The sequence below is a fragment of the Ictalurus punctatus genome, chromosome 13 (assembly GCF_001660625.3).
Source record: "Ictalurus punctatus breed USDA103 chromosome 13, Coco_2.0, whole genome shotgun sequence".
Classification (NCBI taxonomy): Eukaryota; Metazoa; Chordata; class Actinopteri; order Siluriformes; family Ictaluridae; genus Ictalurus; species Ictalurus punctatus.
In genome coordinates this window covers 25,400,297-25,419,131 of record NC_030428.2, presented here as the reverse complement: position 1 = coordinate 25,419,131, position 18,835 = coordinate 25,400,297, and the positions used below count along the sequence as shown (strand labels likewise).

The 18,835-nt window shown below is 38.1% G+C and overlaps 1 protein-coding gene across 2 annotated transcripts in view; it reads left to right on the top strand.

The window, feature by feature from the left end:
- map2k6 (mitogen-activated protein kinase kinase 6) overlaps positions 1-14,107 on the top strand; it is a 38,083-nt gene extending 23,976 nt beyond the window's left edge. For both annotated transcript variants that reach the window (XM_017483940.3, XM_017483938.3), the window contains exons 7-12: positions 2,373-2,424; positions 5,116-5,243; positions 7,733-7,810; positions 11,434-11,573; positions 12,218-12,263; positions 12,492-14,107. In XM_017483940.3, coding sequence (XP_017339429.1) covers positions 2,373-2,424; positions 5,116-5,243; positions 7,733-7,810; positions 11,434-11,573; positions 12,218-12,263; positions 12,492-12,569 — 522 coding nt within the window. In that variant the 3' untranslated portion in view covers positions 12,570-14,107. The remainder of the gene's footprint in view (positions 1-2,372; positions 2,425-5,115; positions 5,244-7,732; positions 7,811-11,433; positions 11,574-12,217; positions 12,264-12,491) is intronic.
- Positions 14,108-18,835: the final 4,728 nt, after the last annotated feature.

Here is an 18,835-nt window from a genome sequence, read left to right as displayed (position 1 = left end):
TAAAATAATGCCTGGTTTGCATATACAAATTAAATGTTACGATTTTAAAATATGTCTGACGTAGTTTTCTTTTGCTCGCGATTGCACTCATTAACAGCTTGGTCCACTGTTTTTGTTTTGTTTTTAAGTGGAAATTAAAATTGTATCTGATGACGCGCTGATTTCTGGGTAACGTTTCTATTAAACTTGACCCGAGTTAATTGAGTCATGAAATGACCCTTAAACAGGACACTAGTGACCGAGAGAACAACTGCTGATCTATGAACAAAAATGAAACACTTCATCAAAGCGGATTTTTTTATTTTATTAATTTATTTATTTTTTTAAATACTCATTGTTAGTAGTACGTTGATATCAGCACGTCAAACAAAAAGAAAAACAGCTGTCTATTTAAGCACTCTCCGTCCAAAGAGTAAAGTTGTAGTCATAATATTGACACGTCTATCACAAAATGTTCATGCTGAGTATCAGATCACTGATTGTTGTATTATTGGCACAGACTCGCTCTAACCTGAAGTTAAGGCAGCTTTAATCGTAAAGCGGCATTCATAAAATTCAAAATATTCTCGATTTTTAAATAAAACCATGAAAGCAAACTATTAAATGATTAACAAAAGCAAAACCATTAATACACAAATAAACCATGTAAAAATTGTATAAAAACGTTTAATATATTTAAAGTCCCCATGAAGCGCCTTGATATGTTGACATAATTTCCACTGGAACAGGAAGTCAGGGCGGGACATATCGAGTGGCTCCTCACACTTTTTTAAAATAGCCAGTAGCATTTAGCTTACCTCACAGCCTGGGCTAAGCTGTACTTGACAATTAGTACTGTAGATTTTTGTAACGTTAGAGGCGGGACACTCGAGATTCTACAGAGCGTTGAAGTGCAGAATGATGTCATCAGAATTGTTGATCCGTATCGGTGGTAGAGAGATGCTGTAAATTTTGAATGCGTACATGTTTTAAATGCAAATTTTGTCAATGTTTTTGGAGCACACTAACTTATAGATCACCCTAAGGCTAAAATATTCATACTAAAAGCATAGTAAATGTCTTTCTTTTGCTTCTGGTTATATGTTCTGTCAACCATTAATCTTTGAATGTACGTTTCCAGCAATCCAACCAAATGTGGATGAATGCCACGTCATTTATTCTTTCATTCATTCATCCTGAGTGATGCAATGAATTAATCTCTGTGAATTTTTATTTAAATTTTTTTTATTTTTAAAAAAAATCTGTACGTCACAAATGCGTCTCTTTTGCATTTGTTTTGTATTTGCGTATAAGGTCACGAAAGTTCACGTTTAGACATTAAGGGCCACTCTTGTACATTAACCTTGTAGAATAAATAAGCTTTTTCGATGTTGTGTGCACTTTTAGTCGTCAATTTAACTGGAAATCTGATGTTCTGTTTATTAAAAAAAAGGCTCGGAATAAGTGTTCACTTTTATGCATTACATAACTTAATGTATCAGCAAGTGAGAATAAAAACAGCTTGTCTGGAGCGCTCGGATGACGGAACAGAGACGGCTGTGTTGGGTAATAAGAGAAGACTGTAGCAGAGTAACAGACTGGGAGACAGTTTGGCCGCGTCCCAATTCGCTGTTACTGATTTTCCCTTTCTGTACATCTAGGGATTAGGGCTGGGCAGTTTGATAATATTATATTAATGTTGTGATAAATGATGTAATGATGCATATTTTCCGAGATGTGGCAGGTGTTGTGGTGAGCTTATAAAATAATACAGTTACAAACGTATTGGAGTCATCGGCTATTGGTGATGCATTTCTTCCTGAAATCTAAATTTTGATTGATTTATCCTCATTGTGATTGTTTAATCTTTTAAAGTTTTATTTAACAACTTAAAAATATATGTATATATTAATCTCACACTACCTACAGTGTGTGTATCTATCTATCTATCTATCTATCTATCTATCTATCTATCTATCTATCTATCTATATATATATATATATATATATATATATATATATATATATATATATATATATATATATATATATATATATATATATAATCATGATGTACTGAGCATCATAGTGTCTTCATGTAGCGTGAATTTTTATTTAAAATATCCCCCCCCCTTGATGTACACCCCTACTATAGATTATGTAGTGTGTATATATAAATTTTTGTTTTTCAGCTAACAGTGGAAATACATGTTTGGCAGAGATGAGGCTGTAGAAATAGGATATTTCCTGCTTTCTTGAGCAAATGACAAATGGACTTCCTCTGTTTCCATTCCTCACCCCTGCACGCAACTGTGTCCATTAGACACAATTACTGACCTCCACAGTCAGGAAATTAACGTATCTGTTGCACTGAATCTTGTTTCCTGTTGCAGATTGTGAAGGCTCTGGAACACCTGCACAGCAAACTGTCAGTGATCCACCGAGGTGAGAGACAGCAACAGCTTGCTTTTTTTCTTTTTTTCTTTTTTCTTTCTTCTTTTTTTTCCCCCTCACATGAAATCCAGCTCTGAAATTCCGTTAAATGTGTCTAGTTTCCTGCCATGTCCATATTCTCCATCACTGCCACAGCTATTCATAATATCCATTATATAGAGGTATTTTTCCTTCTTTTTTTTTTTAAAGATTGGTTTTAATGTAATATTCACATGGCTGGGTGAGCTTTGATTTGCTTGGATAAACGCTTCTTATTGTTTCTCGTTAAAGGTTTGTATTTTCTCTACAGGTTCGTGCAGGTAAAGTTTTATTAGAGAAAATATAATACAGTATCCTATTGTCCACACCGATGGACGGTCCCTTTATGCCTGTCTGTAGGAAAATATAATAAAATTCAACACGTGCTGCTGCCTATAGTGTTTGCCATATCTGTACAAAATTTCTACACAATGCCCTAAATTCAATTTTTTAAAAAAAATGACCTAAGAACATTATTTTTTTGGAAGCTGGATTTCTTTTTTTTTTTTTCGGTGTTGGGATTTAAACTGATGACCACCTGATTGGTAGTTCAACTTTTTTTTTTTTTTCTTTCTTTCTTTCAAATGTGTTTTATATCCATACATGATGTTGATGATGGAAAAAAAACAACATAATATTCATGGAAAATATTTAAGAAAAATCTAGCTTCCCAAAAAAAAAAAAAAAAAAAACCTACATAAAAATAAAAATCTCAGCAGAACAATAAGATTCTATTATTTCATTTAGGATTTTGTGTAGAAATTTTGTTTTTATAGAAAATCAATGAGACACCAGACCCAACAATACAGACGAGCTGAAGCCACTATCAGAGCAACCTGGGCTTCCAGAACACCTCAGCGGTGCCGCAGGCTGATCGCCTCCATGCCACGCCGCACTGATGCAGTAATTCATGCAAAAGGATTAAAGCCACGACCGAGTTTTGAATGCATAAATGAACATACTGTTCAGATGGTCGACGTTTCTGTATTCTAAATCCTTCATTCTAATATTTTGAGATACTGGATTTCCATGAGCTGTAAACCGTAATCATCGAGATTAAAACAAAAAAAGCCTTGAAATATTTCACTTTGTGTAATGAATCTAGAATATATGAAAGCTCCACTTTTTAAATTAAATTACAGAAAAAAATGAACTTTTCCACGATATTACAGTTTTTTGACGTGTGTGTGTGAGAGAGAGGGTGAGAGTGAGTGTATACAGAGTTTTACAGGAATCAGGGAAGCGGTCTCTTTCCCCTGAAACTCCTGGTTGTTAGAGTAAAACCCCATGTATACACGTACTACAGATTTATGAAAAGGAAAAGTGAACACCCACCCCAGACTTTGTCTGCATTGTTCCTCTTCAGGGTGCTCCCAAATCTAAGTACAGTCCCCTCCGAAAGTATTGGAACTTAAGTTCAATTCTATCGCGTTCACTATACATTTAGGCTTGAGATCGAAGATAAATGAGACGACAGATCAGAATTCCAGCTTTCATTCACATCTAAATGTGTTCAACAACTTGGAACATGGCACATTTAGTTTGAACCCATCCATTTTTAGTTTCAAGTGATCAAAAATATTGGCACATGTGACTGAGTGTTTCTTGTTGCCCAGGTGTGTGTACTGTTAAATTGATTGTTTAAAAAATGAATCGCTCTGAACGTCTACTCTCGGTTTGAGCCGATTTGTTGATGATCAGGATAAACCAACATGCAGACCAGAGAGCTGTCTATGGGAGAAAAGCAAGGCATTTTGAAGCTGAGAAAAAAGGGAAACTATCACAGACTGTATCAATGCAAATACAAACTATATAGTTAAAGTATTACAGGCTGGTTTTTAGATCTGATACATTGTGGGTTTAATTGACTAATATTAGTACTAGTAACTCGTAGTTACTAATATATAATTATATATTGTAAGCCATATTGCAGTATTTTAATATTTAGGTCTGTATTATGTAACTCTAAAAAGAGTAAGCAATCTTGTGTCATTTACACCGCAGACACTTTTAAAAAAAATATTGTCATGAGTCATTACATACATACTGTGCATCAGGGTCAAAGATGACAGTCCATTGAAGCAACTTGGGTGTTTTATCGTGGCTGTTCTTGACCTGATGCTTCCACCCTTCCTATTTCAACGCAAAGAAATGCATGCATGTTGTTTTGTGTCCATGTTTGTTTTGTTTTTTTTCTAATTAACTTTTTTTTTTAAGTAGGCCACTTGCAGGTGCAAATCTTCTCTAAAGTCAGTTGTAATAAAATATTTTGAAGCACCATGGCAACTTGGAAACATGTTGAGCTCTGTGACATGTCTTGGGGCAGCTTGGAGTTTGTAGAAACTTGACTAAAGCTTCATTTGTTATGAAAATGGGATTTATGTATTTATTTATTTATTTAATCCTAATTGAATCTTTTTTTAAGTCCAGGTGGTTCTTGTGACACACAGCACCTGACACGTCATCTCCAAAGAAGGGAACATTGTGTTTGTTTAAAGAAGGACTATTAATGAAGTGTTCAGTCATGTTTGTATAATAATTCTGTTCATTTTACGGTTTATTTTAATGCCACGTTCCTGCCTGAATGCCGTTTTCTCTTTTTATCCAGGTTTTGAGTTTCTCAGTGTGTTTCCCCCTCACTGTTTTTGCGTGTCTGTGTTTTAGACGTGAAACCTTCCAACGTGCTGATAAACATGCAGGGTCAGGTGAAGATGTGTGACTTTGGGATCAGCGGCTACCTGGTCGACTCGGTGGCCAAAACCATGGACGCTGGATGCAAACCCTACATGGCGGTAAGATTGGGGAATTTCCTGTATAGGGGAAGTTTGTGATGTTGAAGTGTTCTACTAGAGATGGATAATATGATCTGATTTGGTAGTTTCTGTTGCCAAATTATGGAAAGTCTTACAGGCATGTTGTTTGGAAGGGTGATTCGAGTACTGTGGTTCCATGTATGATCTGGCATGTCAGTTGTCATCATGGCTTCAGTGTTTTTTTTAATATTTATTTATATATTTTTCCGACGTAACTGGGTTTTTTTTTTTTTAATTAATTAAGTGTATACATATATATTCCATACCAATAATTTAGATTTTGTCCTCTTTTCCACTTTATTTTGTAAATTTTAGAATTTAAAAATATTTTTTTTCTCTTTACTAACATCTCTAATATATTGCTACTTTTTTTTAAACAAACCCTGATCAAAACTAAATATGATTATATGCTACATTGTATCTAATTAAAATACGAAGTATTTTGTTGTAACTTCCTGATTATGTGCAGTGCTGTGAAAAAGTTTTTGCCCCGTCCTGATTTTCTTCTGTTTTTGTGTATACTAAACTTTTTTCAGAAATGAAAACAAAATCTAAGATAAAACAAAGGCAACCTGAGTAAAAACACAAAATACAGTTTTTAAACGATAATGTTATTTATTGAAGGAAAAAAATTGCCCAATACCAACTGGGCCTGTGTGAAAATGTATTTGCTGCTGTAGTTACTAATTCCACAAATCTATGAAACTGCATTCATGATGGGGTTCAGCTGGACTAGACGCAACCAGGCCCGATTACTGCAAACCCTGTTCAATCACATCAACACTTAAATAGAACTTTATCAACAGCATGAAGTTGGTTAAAAGGTCTTACTGAGTAACACACTATGCCACGATTGAAATGAATTCCAGAAATGATGAGGAAGGTGATCAGTCTGGGAAGGGTTTCAAAGCTATTTCAAAGGCTCTGGGACTCCAAAGAACCACAGTGAGAGCCATTATCTCCAAATGGAAAAACTCAGCACAGTAGTGAACCTTCCCAGAAGTGGCTGACCTTCCAAAATTCCTCCAAGAGCACAGCAACGACTCATCCATCAATTCACAAAAGAGCCAAGGACAACATCAAAGGACCTACAGGCCTCTCTTGCATCACTAAAGGTCACTGTTCATGACTCCACTATCAGAAAGACACTAGGCCAAAATGGCCTCCATGGAAGTGTGGTGAGGTGAAAACCACTGCTAACCCAGAAGAACATTAAGACTCGTCTGAATTTTTCCAAAACACACCCTGATGATCCTCAAACCTTTTGGGAGAATGTTCTGTGGACTGATGAGTTGAAAGTGGAACTGTTGGGAAGACAGGGGTCCCGTTACATCTGGCATAAACCAAACACCGAATTCCACAAAAAGAACATCATACCTACGGTCAAGCATGGTGGAGGAAGTGTGATGGTGTGGGGATGCTTTACTGCTTCGGGGTCTGGGAAACTTGCAGTAATTGAGGGAAACATGAATCCTGCTCTCTACCAGACAATCCTAAAGGGGAATGTCCGGTCTTCAGTCCATAAGTTGAAACTCAAGCACAACTGGATTACGCAGCAAGACAATGATCCAAAGTATAGGAGTAAATCCTAGTCCTAGAAGTAAGTGAAAGACTGATCTCTGGTTATGAGAACCATTTGGTTGTAGTTATTGCTGCTACAGGTGGCACAACCAGATTTTTAAATTTAAGGGGGCAACTGGTTTTCCACATGGCTCATTTATTTATTTATTTATTTATTTATTTATTGCTTCATTAAAAAAATAAAATCAGTATTGTGTTTACTCAGGTTGAATTTTTTATGTTGTATTTCGTTTGAAGATCTAAAACTATTTCGTATGAGAGATACACACAAACAGAAGAAATCAGGTACTTTTTCACAGCACTGTATATTTTTTAGCTATTTGACCAGATCTCCATTCAGTGCCCCCACTTAGTTTCGGCTTGTGTCCGTTTCCATATTTCTGGCCCAGAAATTCGCTCCACCCTCAACTAGAACAGATCTGTTCAACTCTGGCTCTTTTTTCCCACTAAAAGGCAACTCAGAAGACGGTTGTAATTGTGACCGAGAGGGTGAGGTTGGTTTCGGGGAAGAGGAAAGCTTGTGAATGTTTTCAGTGTTTGCATGACAGGCACCAGAGAGTTCTAAAAATGGCAAACTGCTCCTTTAATGAGTTGACGGTAAAGACTGCCTACATGAAGTAACACTGAATAGAAGCTTCATACAGGAGATGTGTGTGTGTGTGTGTGTGTGTGTGTGTGTGAGGGAGAGCTTGACAGCTTTGTGAATGAAAAGGGAAGCTCTTTGTAGTCTGAGGAAGAGATTGTTCATGCTGAAGTGACATCATCTACTTCCTCTAATTTCTCTCTCTCTCTCTCTTGCTCTCTGCTTTTATCTCTCTCTCTCTGCATCTGTCTCTGTCTTTCTGTCTATCTCTCTATCTCTGCTTCTCTGTTCTTGTGCCTGACAGCCGGAGCGGATAAACCCAGAGACCAATCAGAAGGGATACAACGTCAAGTCTGATATCTGGAGTTTAGGAATCACCATGGTGGGTTGGAACATCTATATTTTTATTTTATTTATTTATTTATTTATTTATTTATTTATTAACTAACTGTACCATTCAGTCTTCATACCTGTCAGTTGCACTCATGAACCCCGTCATTTGGTTTAAATCAGTTCTAGAAATCAAACGTTCACCTAAAATCCAGGGGTATCATTTTTCATCAAGTGTGTAGGTCACGTTCTAAAGAGCTTGCAATTGGCATTTATCCCCGGTGCGTGTACACAGTGAACGGTGATGAATCGCACACGTTCTAAATTGTTCTGCTTGTCCACAGCTCCCAAATGACCATATATGGTAAACAACTTCCGTTTAAAAAAAAAAAAAACAAAACAAAAAAAACACAGAAGCCTGCTTGTAGCACTGCTTGTTGTAAACATGGAGCATGTCTAAATGTCTAAATAAATACATAAATAAAAATTTACTTTACCGACAATGTTGCATGAAGTAGAGTAATTTTGAATTTAAAGCAAAATGAGAAAATGAATGAATTCTATGCACAGATGTAACTATATCAAAACACAAGAACTCAATTTATAGGAAATATGGTAGAATTATTTATATTTGAACATATTTAACATCATATGGTGTTGATATTAGTAACATACTGTACAATGCCTTGCAAAAGTATTCACCCCCTGGGCATTTTGTTGCATTACAACCTGGAATTGAAATGGATTTTTATTTGCATTTAATGTAATGGACATACACAAAATAGTCCAAGTTGGTGAAGTGAAATGGAAAAAATTACTTGCTTTTTAAAAAAAAAAAGATAAAAATTAAAAACAGAAAAGGGGTGCGTGCATATGTATTCACCCCCTTTGCTATGAAGCCCAAGGACAAAGTTGTGGAGAAGTACAGATCCGGATCAGGGTTATAAAAAATAAAAATATCCGAAATTTTGAACATCCCACGGAGCATTATTAAGTCCATTATTAAAAAAATGGAAAGAATATGGCACCACAACAAACCTGTCAAGAGAGGGCCGTCCAACAAAACTCACTGACCAGACAAGGAGGGCATTAATCAGAGAAGCAACAAAGATAACCCTGAAGGAGCTGCAGAGCTCCATGGCGGAGATTGGAGTACGTGTCCATAGGACCACTTTAAGCCGTACCTTCCATCGAGCAGGGCTTTATGGAAGAGTGGCCAGAAAAAAGCCATTGCTTAAAGGAAAAAAAATAAGCAAACACTTTTTTTTGCTGTTCGCCAAAAGACGTGTGGGAGACTCCTCAAACATATGGAAGAAAGTGCTCTGGTCAGATGAGATTAAAATTGAGCTTTTTGGCCATCAAGGAAAATGCTATGGCGGGCGTAAACCCAACACCTGTCATCAACCCAAGAACACCATCCTCACAGTGAAGCATGGTGGTGGAAGCATCATGCTGTGGGGATGTTTTTCATAGGCGGAAACCGGTTCGAATTGAAGGGAAATGCAGGGAAATTCTTGAGGGGAAACCTGTTTCAATCTTCCAGCGATTTGAGACTGGGACGGAGGTTCACCTTCCAGCAGGACAATGACCCTAAGCATACTGCTAAAGTAACACTTGAGTGGTTTAAGCGGAAGCATTTAAATGTCTTGGAATGCCCTAGTCAAAGCCCAGACCTCAATCCAATCGAGAATCTGTGGTATGATTTAAAGACTGCTGTACACCAGCGGAACTCGTCCAACTTGAAGGAGCTGGAGAAGTTTCACCTTGAAGAATGGGCAAAAATCCCAGCGGCTAAATGTGCCAAGCTTGTACAGATGTACAACAACAGACTTGCAGCTATAATTGCTGCAAAAGGTGGCTCTACAAAGTGTTGACTTTGGGGGGGCTGAATAGTGATGCACGCTCAAGTTTTCTTTCTTTTTGTGTGTTTTTTTTTTTTTTTTTTTTTTTTTTTTGTCTTATTTCTTGTTTAACAAAAAAAAATATATTATCCAAAGTGATTTGGTAACTCAAATTTGGGGGTACAAAACCCCCCAAGAATGCATTTTTAATTCCGAGTTGTAAGGCGGCAATATAGGGAAAAATGTCAAGGGGGTGAATACTTTCGCCAGGCACTGTATAAGATTATACATTAACACTACTATTATCTTGACTACTACTACATTTAGTACAAAAAAAAAAAATCTTAAAAAATTAAATGTGCCCTGAGGCACAGTGTGGTTTGCTAGTTATTTTATTTTTTTTTTTTCCATTTTTTTTCCTTCGTAGTTGTAAGATGAATGAAGGAGTTCTAATCTGATGATAAACCAGTTTGAGCAGATCCCGTCTTGTCTAATTCTTTAAACTCTGGTTTGATTCCATACCGTATATGTACAGCGCAATGAAAAACTACTCCTGGTGATTTTCTAGTGGAGTTTCTCATTGAAAATATTCTATAATTGTTTTTTTTTTTTTTTGCCCTCCACTGATATTGGCACCCTTGGTAAATATGAGCAAAAAAGGCTGTGAAAAATTCTTTGTTTAATCTTTTGTTCAAACAAATTCACAAAAATGTTCTGCCCTCATGGATATCAAACAATTGTAAACACAACACAGGTTTATCCACAAAAATATCTTTAAATGGGTGAGCAACAGTTATTGGCATGATTAAAATCCTGCAGATACAGGGCAAGAGCTTCGGTTAATGTTCACATCAAATATCCGAATGAAGAAAACGTTTGACCTCCGTGACTTTAATCGTGGAATGGATGTTGGTGCCACATGGGCTGGTTTGAGTATTTCAGAAACTGCTGATCTCCTGGGAATTTTAGACACAACAGTCTCTAGAGTTTACTCAGGATGGTGTGAAAAACAAAAAAAACATTGAGCGAGCGACAGTTCTGTGGGTAGAAACACCTCATTTATAGGAGAGGTCAGAGGTGAAAAGGTCAGATTGGTTCGAGCTGCTAGGAAGGAAATAGCAACTCACTCTTTACAACCGTGGTGAGCAGAAAAGCATCTCAGAATGCACAACACATCAAAGCGTGAGGTGGATGGGCTACAGCTGCAGAAGACCACATCGGGTTCCACTCCTGTCAGTCAAGAACAGGAATCCGAGGCTATCATGGGCACAGACTCACCCAAATGCAACTGTTTTTTTTTTCTTCTTTTTTTCATTTTTTCTTTCTTCCTTCTGTCTATAGTTTCTATAGTAACAGGTCATTCACAGTGACTTGCACGGCAGACACTTCATGTAATCTAAGCGTAGTAATAATAATATAAATTTTTAAACGTGCTGTATACAGTGAGAATTTGTATAAGGAGATGTCCATGTAACATTTAAGGAAGGAGTCTCCAGTTTCAGTCCGAGGTAAAGCTGTAACGTTTTGTAAGATTTTAAGACTGAAGATTTACGAGAGGCTGGTGAGGGAAACGACTGTTTGTAGCTGCTAGAACCTAAGCGATAACGGGACGTTCACCGAATTTATAATTGTAGGCAAATTGCTGTGGTATAAGAGGAATAAATCTCTTCGGGACAAGCTGTTGTAGGAAAATAATCAACTTTAGGATGGCGACTGCAACCCGCCGTATCGCACCACCCGAGTCGTGGATTATTTTCCTGTAATGCATGACGTGGTGTATGAGCATTGCTGCTGTTGTGTAGGTGTTGATAGTCGGTTGTGGCGTTGTGTTCAGATCGAGCTGGCTATCCTGCGTTTCCCATACGACTCCTGGGGGACGCCGTTCCAGCAGCTGAAACAGGTGGTGGAGGAGCCGTCCCCTCAGCTCCCCGCTGACCGCTTCTCCCCCGAGTTCGTGGACTTCACGACACAGTGGTGAGTTTTATGTGCACACACATTAACATTAACAAAAACGACTTGTACGGGGAATGCGCCACATAATAGACACACCTAACAATAAACCGGTTTTAGTCTTATTTATGTAATAAAAACATCTGATTCTTGATCTGGTGAGACTTTTATTTAATGCTTATGGAAGGAGTCTCCAGTTTCGGCACTGTGTTCGAGTAGGTTATCCAATATGGGAAAGAGATAGAACACTTCGCGCCATACTGTTATTGGGAAAATAATCAACTTCGGTTATTTACCTAAAACAGCACAACAATCCCCAAGTGTTTTATACCTTCTTTAATAAACACTAAGTACTGTTAAAGTAAATAACACTTTTTAAAAATGGATTTATTTATTGATATTTGTGACCCAGTGACCTGCATTCTTAACATCATTAACAGGATTTCTAGCACTTTAGTATACCGATTAGTTCTTCGTATTTAGGTTGTCATTCACAAACAGTTAATGTTTTGCGTAAATATGTTTTGACGTCCGGTCACCTTCGCCTTTTGTCATAAAAGAAATTAGACCGTGTTATTCTAACGAATAGCTGTAGACTGCATTGCACGCACAAGGAAATGACGGCATTTTTAAATTTAGTTTTGTTTCTTCCTTTTTGTCTGCTTTAGCTTAAAGAAGAATTCCAAAGAACGGCCAAACTACACAGAACTCATGGTGAGTTTTCACACCTGCACCTTCTCTTTTTGCCTGCGCTTTCTTACCATGACCACTAGATGTCAACCTCATGTCATTTAACCGAGGTCAGTTCATCAGCGTCAGACGCCGCGATGAATGGTACACTGGTCAAAAAAAAAAAAAAAATGAGAGAAAAATGTGCATCTCCTCCACTTTTCCATTATCATTTACTAATTCTTTCTTTCTCTATTCACTTTCTCTGTGCAGCAACACCCCTTTTTCACCTACCACGACTCCAAAGAGACGGACGTGGCCAGCTTCGTCAAGGTCATCCTGGGCGACTGAGTGCCTCTTTTCTCAGTGAAGGCGGGGCAAAGCGGGACTAATTCTACAGAAAAAAAAAAGAAGAAAAAAAAAAAAACCTAAATCCAACCACCCAATTGCAAGACTGACACCTGTAAGCCACGCCCAGCTCAGGCAGCAGTGCAGGGGGCTCATAAGAGAGAGGCTAAGGGAGGGGGCGGAGACTGAATCTAAGGGGGCGGGAGATTTCCTAGGAACACAGATGATGGGCAGGGAACGGGGTTCTGTGTGTGTGTGTGTGCGCGTGCGTGTGTGCGCTCGTTTAATTAGCACGTGTTAATTAAAGGAGGGTGTTAAAAAGTCTCGATCTAATTATTTTTCTCCCATGCAAAACCATTTAAGATGCCAGTTTACTTTACAGCATTATAACATGAACACACGAATAAAGAGGCGCGATTATTGAGAGATTTATATGTTCTATAAATGTGTACTATTAAAAGGTGCGATAAATATATTGTGGGTTTCAAATCACGGTTTTTTGTGACGCAAAAATTGCTTCGTGCTTCGGAAAAGTCCAGCCTTTTAAGAGCTGATCTCAGGTCAGTTTTTAAACGTGCCGTGAATATGCAAGGTCAATAGTTAATCGCTCAGAACTGATCCGGCGGGGAATCGTGCATTGTTTTAAGTAAGTATCGTGTTATTGTCTTGGGTTGGGGGGGTGGGGTGGGGTGGAATATCCTTATTAATTCTAATCCGGTCACTCGTTCCTACATTTTTGCACTCTCCCAGCTCCTAACACACCTGCACCGTGTGATCTGCATTCTCAATGAATTGAATCAGGAACTGGGACGGAGCAAAAATGTGACGTGCACGGGGGGGGGGGCTGTCTTAAATTAATCTGGCTCACTGAGAAATCCAGCAGGACCCTTCATGAAGCGTGTTTGTGTGTGTGTGTGTGTGTTTGCTTGTATGTGTGTATCTGTATTAAGGTTATCTGGGGAATTGGTATCTTTTTTTGGTCTGTTGCTTCATCTAGTCCTCTGTTCTGAGCCAATCAAGAGAGTTCTCGCTCTGTGTTCAACTGCAATTCAACTGGAAATTATTACTGTTATTGCCATGATGATGATCATTATTATTATTATTATTATTATTATTATTATTATTACGATATCCCCACATTATGAGAACATGCGTATTAACCCGTCTTGAGGTGTTTTGCAGTTTCTGTATTTATTGTAACTGCTGTTTTTTTTTTGTTTTTTTTTCTTCTCTCTCATTGAAAACTTGACATTTTTGTTTCTTTTTAATTTTAAGGTGTGTGCGAATGTAGCTTTTGTGAGTGTGTGGGGGAGAGAGAGAGAGAGAGAGAGAGAGAGAGAGAGAGTGTGTGTGTGTGTGTGTGCGTGAGAGAGAGAGAGAGAGAGAGAGTGTCTGTATGAATATTGTATTACAGTTTGGACACACGTAGCTGACACTTCTCTGAAAGTCTCACCGTGACTCAGAAGCCTAATTTGTGCCTCTTTATAGAAAAAAAAAAAAAAGATCTACAGTACATTAAACAGAAAAATGACAAAAACCCATTCTGCTTTGTGTGATGCATGCTTTGCTACAGGATTTCGATGGACGTCTAAGGAATCCTTTTAGTGTTTGGGTTAATCATAAACGCTTTGCGTTTTCCGATGAATCTTTTTTATTTGATCACTCGGAACAAAAGTAAACAGTTAGCAAGCATCCGTTTAAATCAAACTCTGTTGTGCGTTTCCCCGTCGGTCTGATTCACATGTCCAGGTGGGAACGTGGCGTCTGATCGAGGTGGTCTCGGTTTGCTTCCAAGTGACCTCTAGTGCGGTTTGATTGCACTGAGAAAGTGAGTCGACTCTCAATTGACTCACTCGCAGGAAGTGAATCAAACATGCCGTGTATTTTGGGTTGGAGCTTATTCCCCCCCACCACCACCTCCGTAGATGTAAGCTGCTCGACTGAGCTGTAATGCTACAGAAATGCCATGTGTTCTGGATATTTGGACCACTGAACAAAAAAGGAAATAAACGATGTTTTAAACTAGTTATTTATATAATTACCTAATCACTTATTAAGCGCCAGCTCTGTGTTCTCCATGCTCGGGTGATTTTTGTGATTTCTAAGTGCACCTGCAAAAGATTTGTTTACCTTTTTCTGTCTGCTTCTTTCTGACCAGTGAACGAGTTTACGAGTATGTTTTCAGCGCTACACGTCCCTCGGGCAACTTTTTTCTTTTTTTTGTCTTTTCTTTTTCGGTTCATTTTTTAATCATGTGCAGTGCGAAACCAAACCGAAGAGCGAAAGAACCAAAAGCACCCATTTCTCTCTGATTTCATAATCGATGTGAAAGATGTCAAAGTAAAACACGAGTTCTAGATGTAACAGGCCTGCATAAATTGTATTTGGCGTACATAATACTTAAATAAGGCTGTAATGCACGACACCGTGTTTAAAGTTCTATTGGATTGTAGAGAACTAAAATAAGACGTCGTTTTCTGTACCTTACACCTCATTCTTAATATAGATTCTTCACCTCAGACAATAGATTGCTTTAAACGGCCTTGAGGTAACCTTTCCAAGTTCATTTGGACGTAAGTATCAGATTTCCAAAGCAAATACAATCCCAAATTGTGTCATATAGGTACAAATGATTTGATATGAGCTAAAAATATTTCTTGAAGCAATAAAGGTTAAATTGCTGATTATTTGTGTAATTTAATGTGCTGTGCAACAATGAGTCGCACCAAATGACAAGTAACCCCCTTCTGCATTAATCTGAATCTTTCAAAAGATATCCCTGCTGGGGAAATGAATAGAAACCGTCACAGAACTTATAATGGTTTACACTACAAATAACATTACAAACCATCAGCTAACCATTAAAAGCATTACGATTACTGGTGCTTATTGGTATCCACTTGACATAACATGCCACCAATAGAAGACAACAAATTTCCAGTACAACTCCCATTAACACCATTACAAATTCTATGAGGGTTTCTGTTGTTGTTTATTCCCGGCAGGGATTCCCTAGATTGATTATTTTGATGCTAACGGTGGAGACCGATGTCTAAGACATCACTCTGGTGTTCTGTTGGGTTGAGATATGGCGAGTGTGAAGGCTATAACATATATCATTCAGAGCACCCTCCTGTCCTGTACTTTTTAGTGTTTTCACTAAAATGTGCAGGACAGGAGGGGGGACTCCAGGACCAGGGTCGGGATTTCACTCGGCAGCTTTCCAGACGTGTGTCTGGATGCTTCGCTGGTGGTTTGTTGCTCGCTGAAACCCTCGTCTCTGCAGCACACACGGGTCAGAATACTGCTATATTTGGGGGGGGTGAGGAATTCCCAGGCCCTGTCCTGCCATTCAGCTGCTCCAACACACAGCTGATTCCACTCAGACGTTTGGTAATAAGGCCTCCGGTGTTTGAAAGATTGTTGGAAACCAGAGAAACTGCTACACTAAGAAAGCAGAAAACATTTCCTAATATGCTTATAGTCTCAATTTTAAGTACTCGTGTATTAAATATTTATATATTATATAATATGTTATATAAGAGGCACTTGCACAGCTGATGGATGTGTGCCTGAAACCCACACACATGCAGAAGTATATAGACATGCATGATATACACCTGGCACCTCGTATTCAGCCTCAGTTTCGGTTAGTTACACTGTACACGTGGTTATTGCTTAATTATGTCGCAAGTCTAGAAAATCATTTAGCTAATAAATCTTTTAAAATAATAAAAAAAATGTTTCTTGGGCTTAATTACCAGTGACAGTATCATCAATTATTAGAAAATATTTCAGTATTTGGCATAGATATATGTTGATGCATGTACTTTATTTCTCCCAAGGGGATATATATTTTTATATATATATATATATATATATATATATATATATATATATATATATATATATATATACACATACAATATTCTAATATATAATATACTATATAATATATAATATTCTATATTAATATACACACGTGTATATATACGTGTATATGTATGTATAATATAATAATATTTTGTGTGTGTGTAATAAATATATTATTTATTACACTAATTATGTAATTATATTAATTAATATTATATATATATATATATATATATATATATATATATATATATATATATATATATATATATATATCATGTGACCCATAATAATAATTGAGGGTTGTTCTTTATTCATTCTTTTGTATAAAAACAAAGTCACATACTACATAAGTAAAATTTTGTTTTGCGTTTTGGTGTAGACTCTTTTATAAATCTTATGAAAGCTCTATGCAATGCTTATGAAGGTATTATGAAATCGTCTTACTAAATATTTTGGTGAAAATAGCCCTGGTTACAGTGATGTAAATGTGTGTGTGTGTGTGTGTGTGTGTGTGTGTGTGTGTGTGTGTGTGTGTGTGTGTGTGTGTTGGCCTGGTCACAGTGGAAAAAGTACCTTGTTGCCATCCCACATCAAAATCCCCAGTGTCGCTGCCTATTTAAGAAGCTCTACAGGAACCGAGTGAACTCAATGTGTCACCAAATCATCATCATCTTACTGGAACTCCAGATTAGGTTTGTACTTAATCACAATGCTTATTTTCATACAGGTGTTGCTATGGAGTTAAAGGTCAGACATCTGCAGAATTAAAGGAAATATGAAACAGTCTTCCTGGAAGCATTATATTAACAACATCCTGTCTAATATCCTTACCTTTTTTTGTCTTGCTTATTTGTTCAATGCGAGCTGAAATATTAAAAGTCATGATTTTAATAGTATAATGTGTAAGGCAGTGGATCTTCCTTCCTGAACACTTAGACTTAAGGTCTAAGGCAATGATTAGATGGTCAGGTGGGCACGATTATAGTTGGAGATAGTCTTCAAGAAGGTAGATCTTCAGGAACTGGGTTGGTGATTACTGGTGTAAGGCATGGACCAGGATTCATATTCATCATCTGTCCAGTTTTGGTGATCCTGTACCTACTGTAGTGTCAGATTCTTGTTCTTGGCTGACAGGAGTGGAACTCGATGTGGTCTCCTGTTGCAGCTCATCCACATCAAGGTTTGACAAGCTGTGCATTCTGAGATGCTTTTCTGTTCACCACGGTTGTAAAGAGTGCTTACTTGACTTACTGTAGACTTCCTGTCAACTCGAAGCAGTCTGGCCATTCTCCTCAACAAGGCCTGCAGAACTGTCGCTCACTGGATTCATCCATCCATTTTCCATACCGTTTATCCTATACTGGGTCATGTGGAGCCTGGAGCCTATCCCAAGGAACTCGGGGCACAAGGTGGGGGACATACTGGATGGGGTGCAAACCCATCGCAGGGTACAATCTCACCCACATTCACACAGTAAGGAAAATTTGGAAACGCCAATCAGCCTACAACGCATGTCTTTGGACCGGAGGAGGAAACTGGAGTACCCGACTTAAACCCCTGATGCACAGGGATAACACGTGGACTCCATGCACACAGTGCAGAGGCAGGCTTCGAGCCCCCAGCCGTCCAGGTGCAAGGCAAATGTGCTAACCAAGTAACTGCTGAATGTACATCAACAATGCTTGTTTTTTGTCTGAGCTCACTAACAAATTAGCATTGCAGGTCACATTGCAGCCTCACAGCTCCAGGGCATCTGGATCAATCCTGAGCTCTGGTTGCTGTCTGTGTGGAGTTTTGCATGTTCTCCCTGCATCCGTATGGGTGTCCTCCAGGTTCTCCGGTTTACTCAGCCCTCTCAAAAACTTGCCAGCAGACTGACTACAATAAATTGCCCATAAGTGTGAATGTCTGTAGTGCCTTGATATGGACTGGTGTCCCATTAAGGATGACTCACACACACTGTTCCTGGGAAAGGATCCAGATCTTCTGTGACCCAGACAAGGAAGGAGTGACTACTGACGAACGAATGAATGAACGAATGAATGAATGGACACCTTGAGCGTCAACCAAGTGCTAAATTTATACTAACTGATTTTAGAGAGGAGGGTTTTTTTTTTAGCAGTCACGTAGCATCGGCTGTACTTTCGGGGTTAGTGAACCTGTTGAACTGCTGAGGAAATTACATGTATTAAAGAAAGGAAGGCCTTGGATTTTCCACTTTGACCTCAGACAGAGGATGCCAATAAAACGAGCAGAAATAAAAGCGTGTCTGTCAAAACAAGCTTTGCTTTGACTGCTGGAGAAGTTCACGAATACGATTTGGCCTTGAACCCAAGGCTTGTCGAGAGACTCCTTGTGGCTTGAGAGTTCTACCTCACGACCACCTGCTCTAG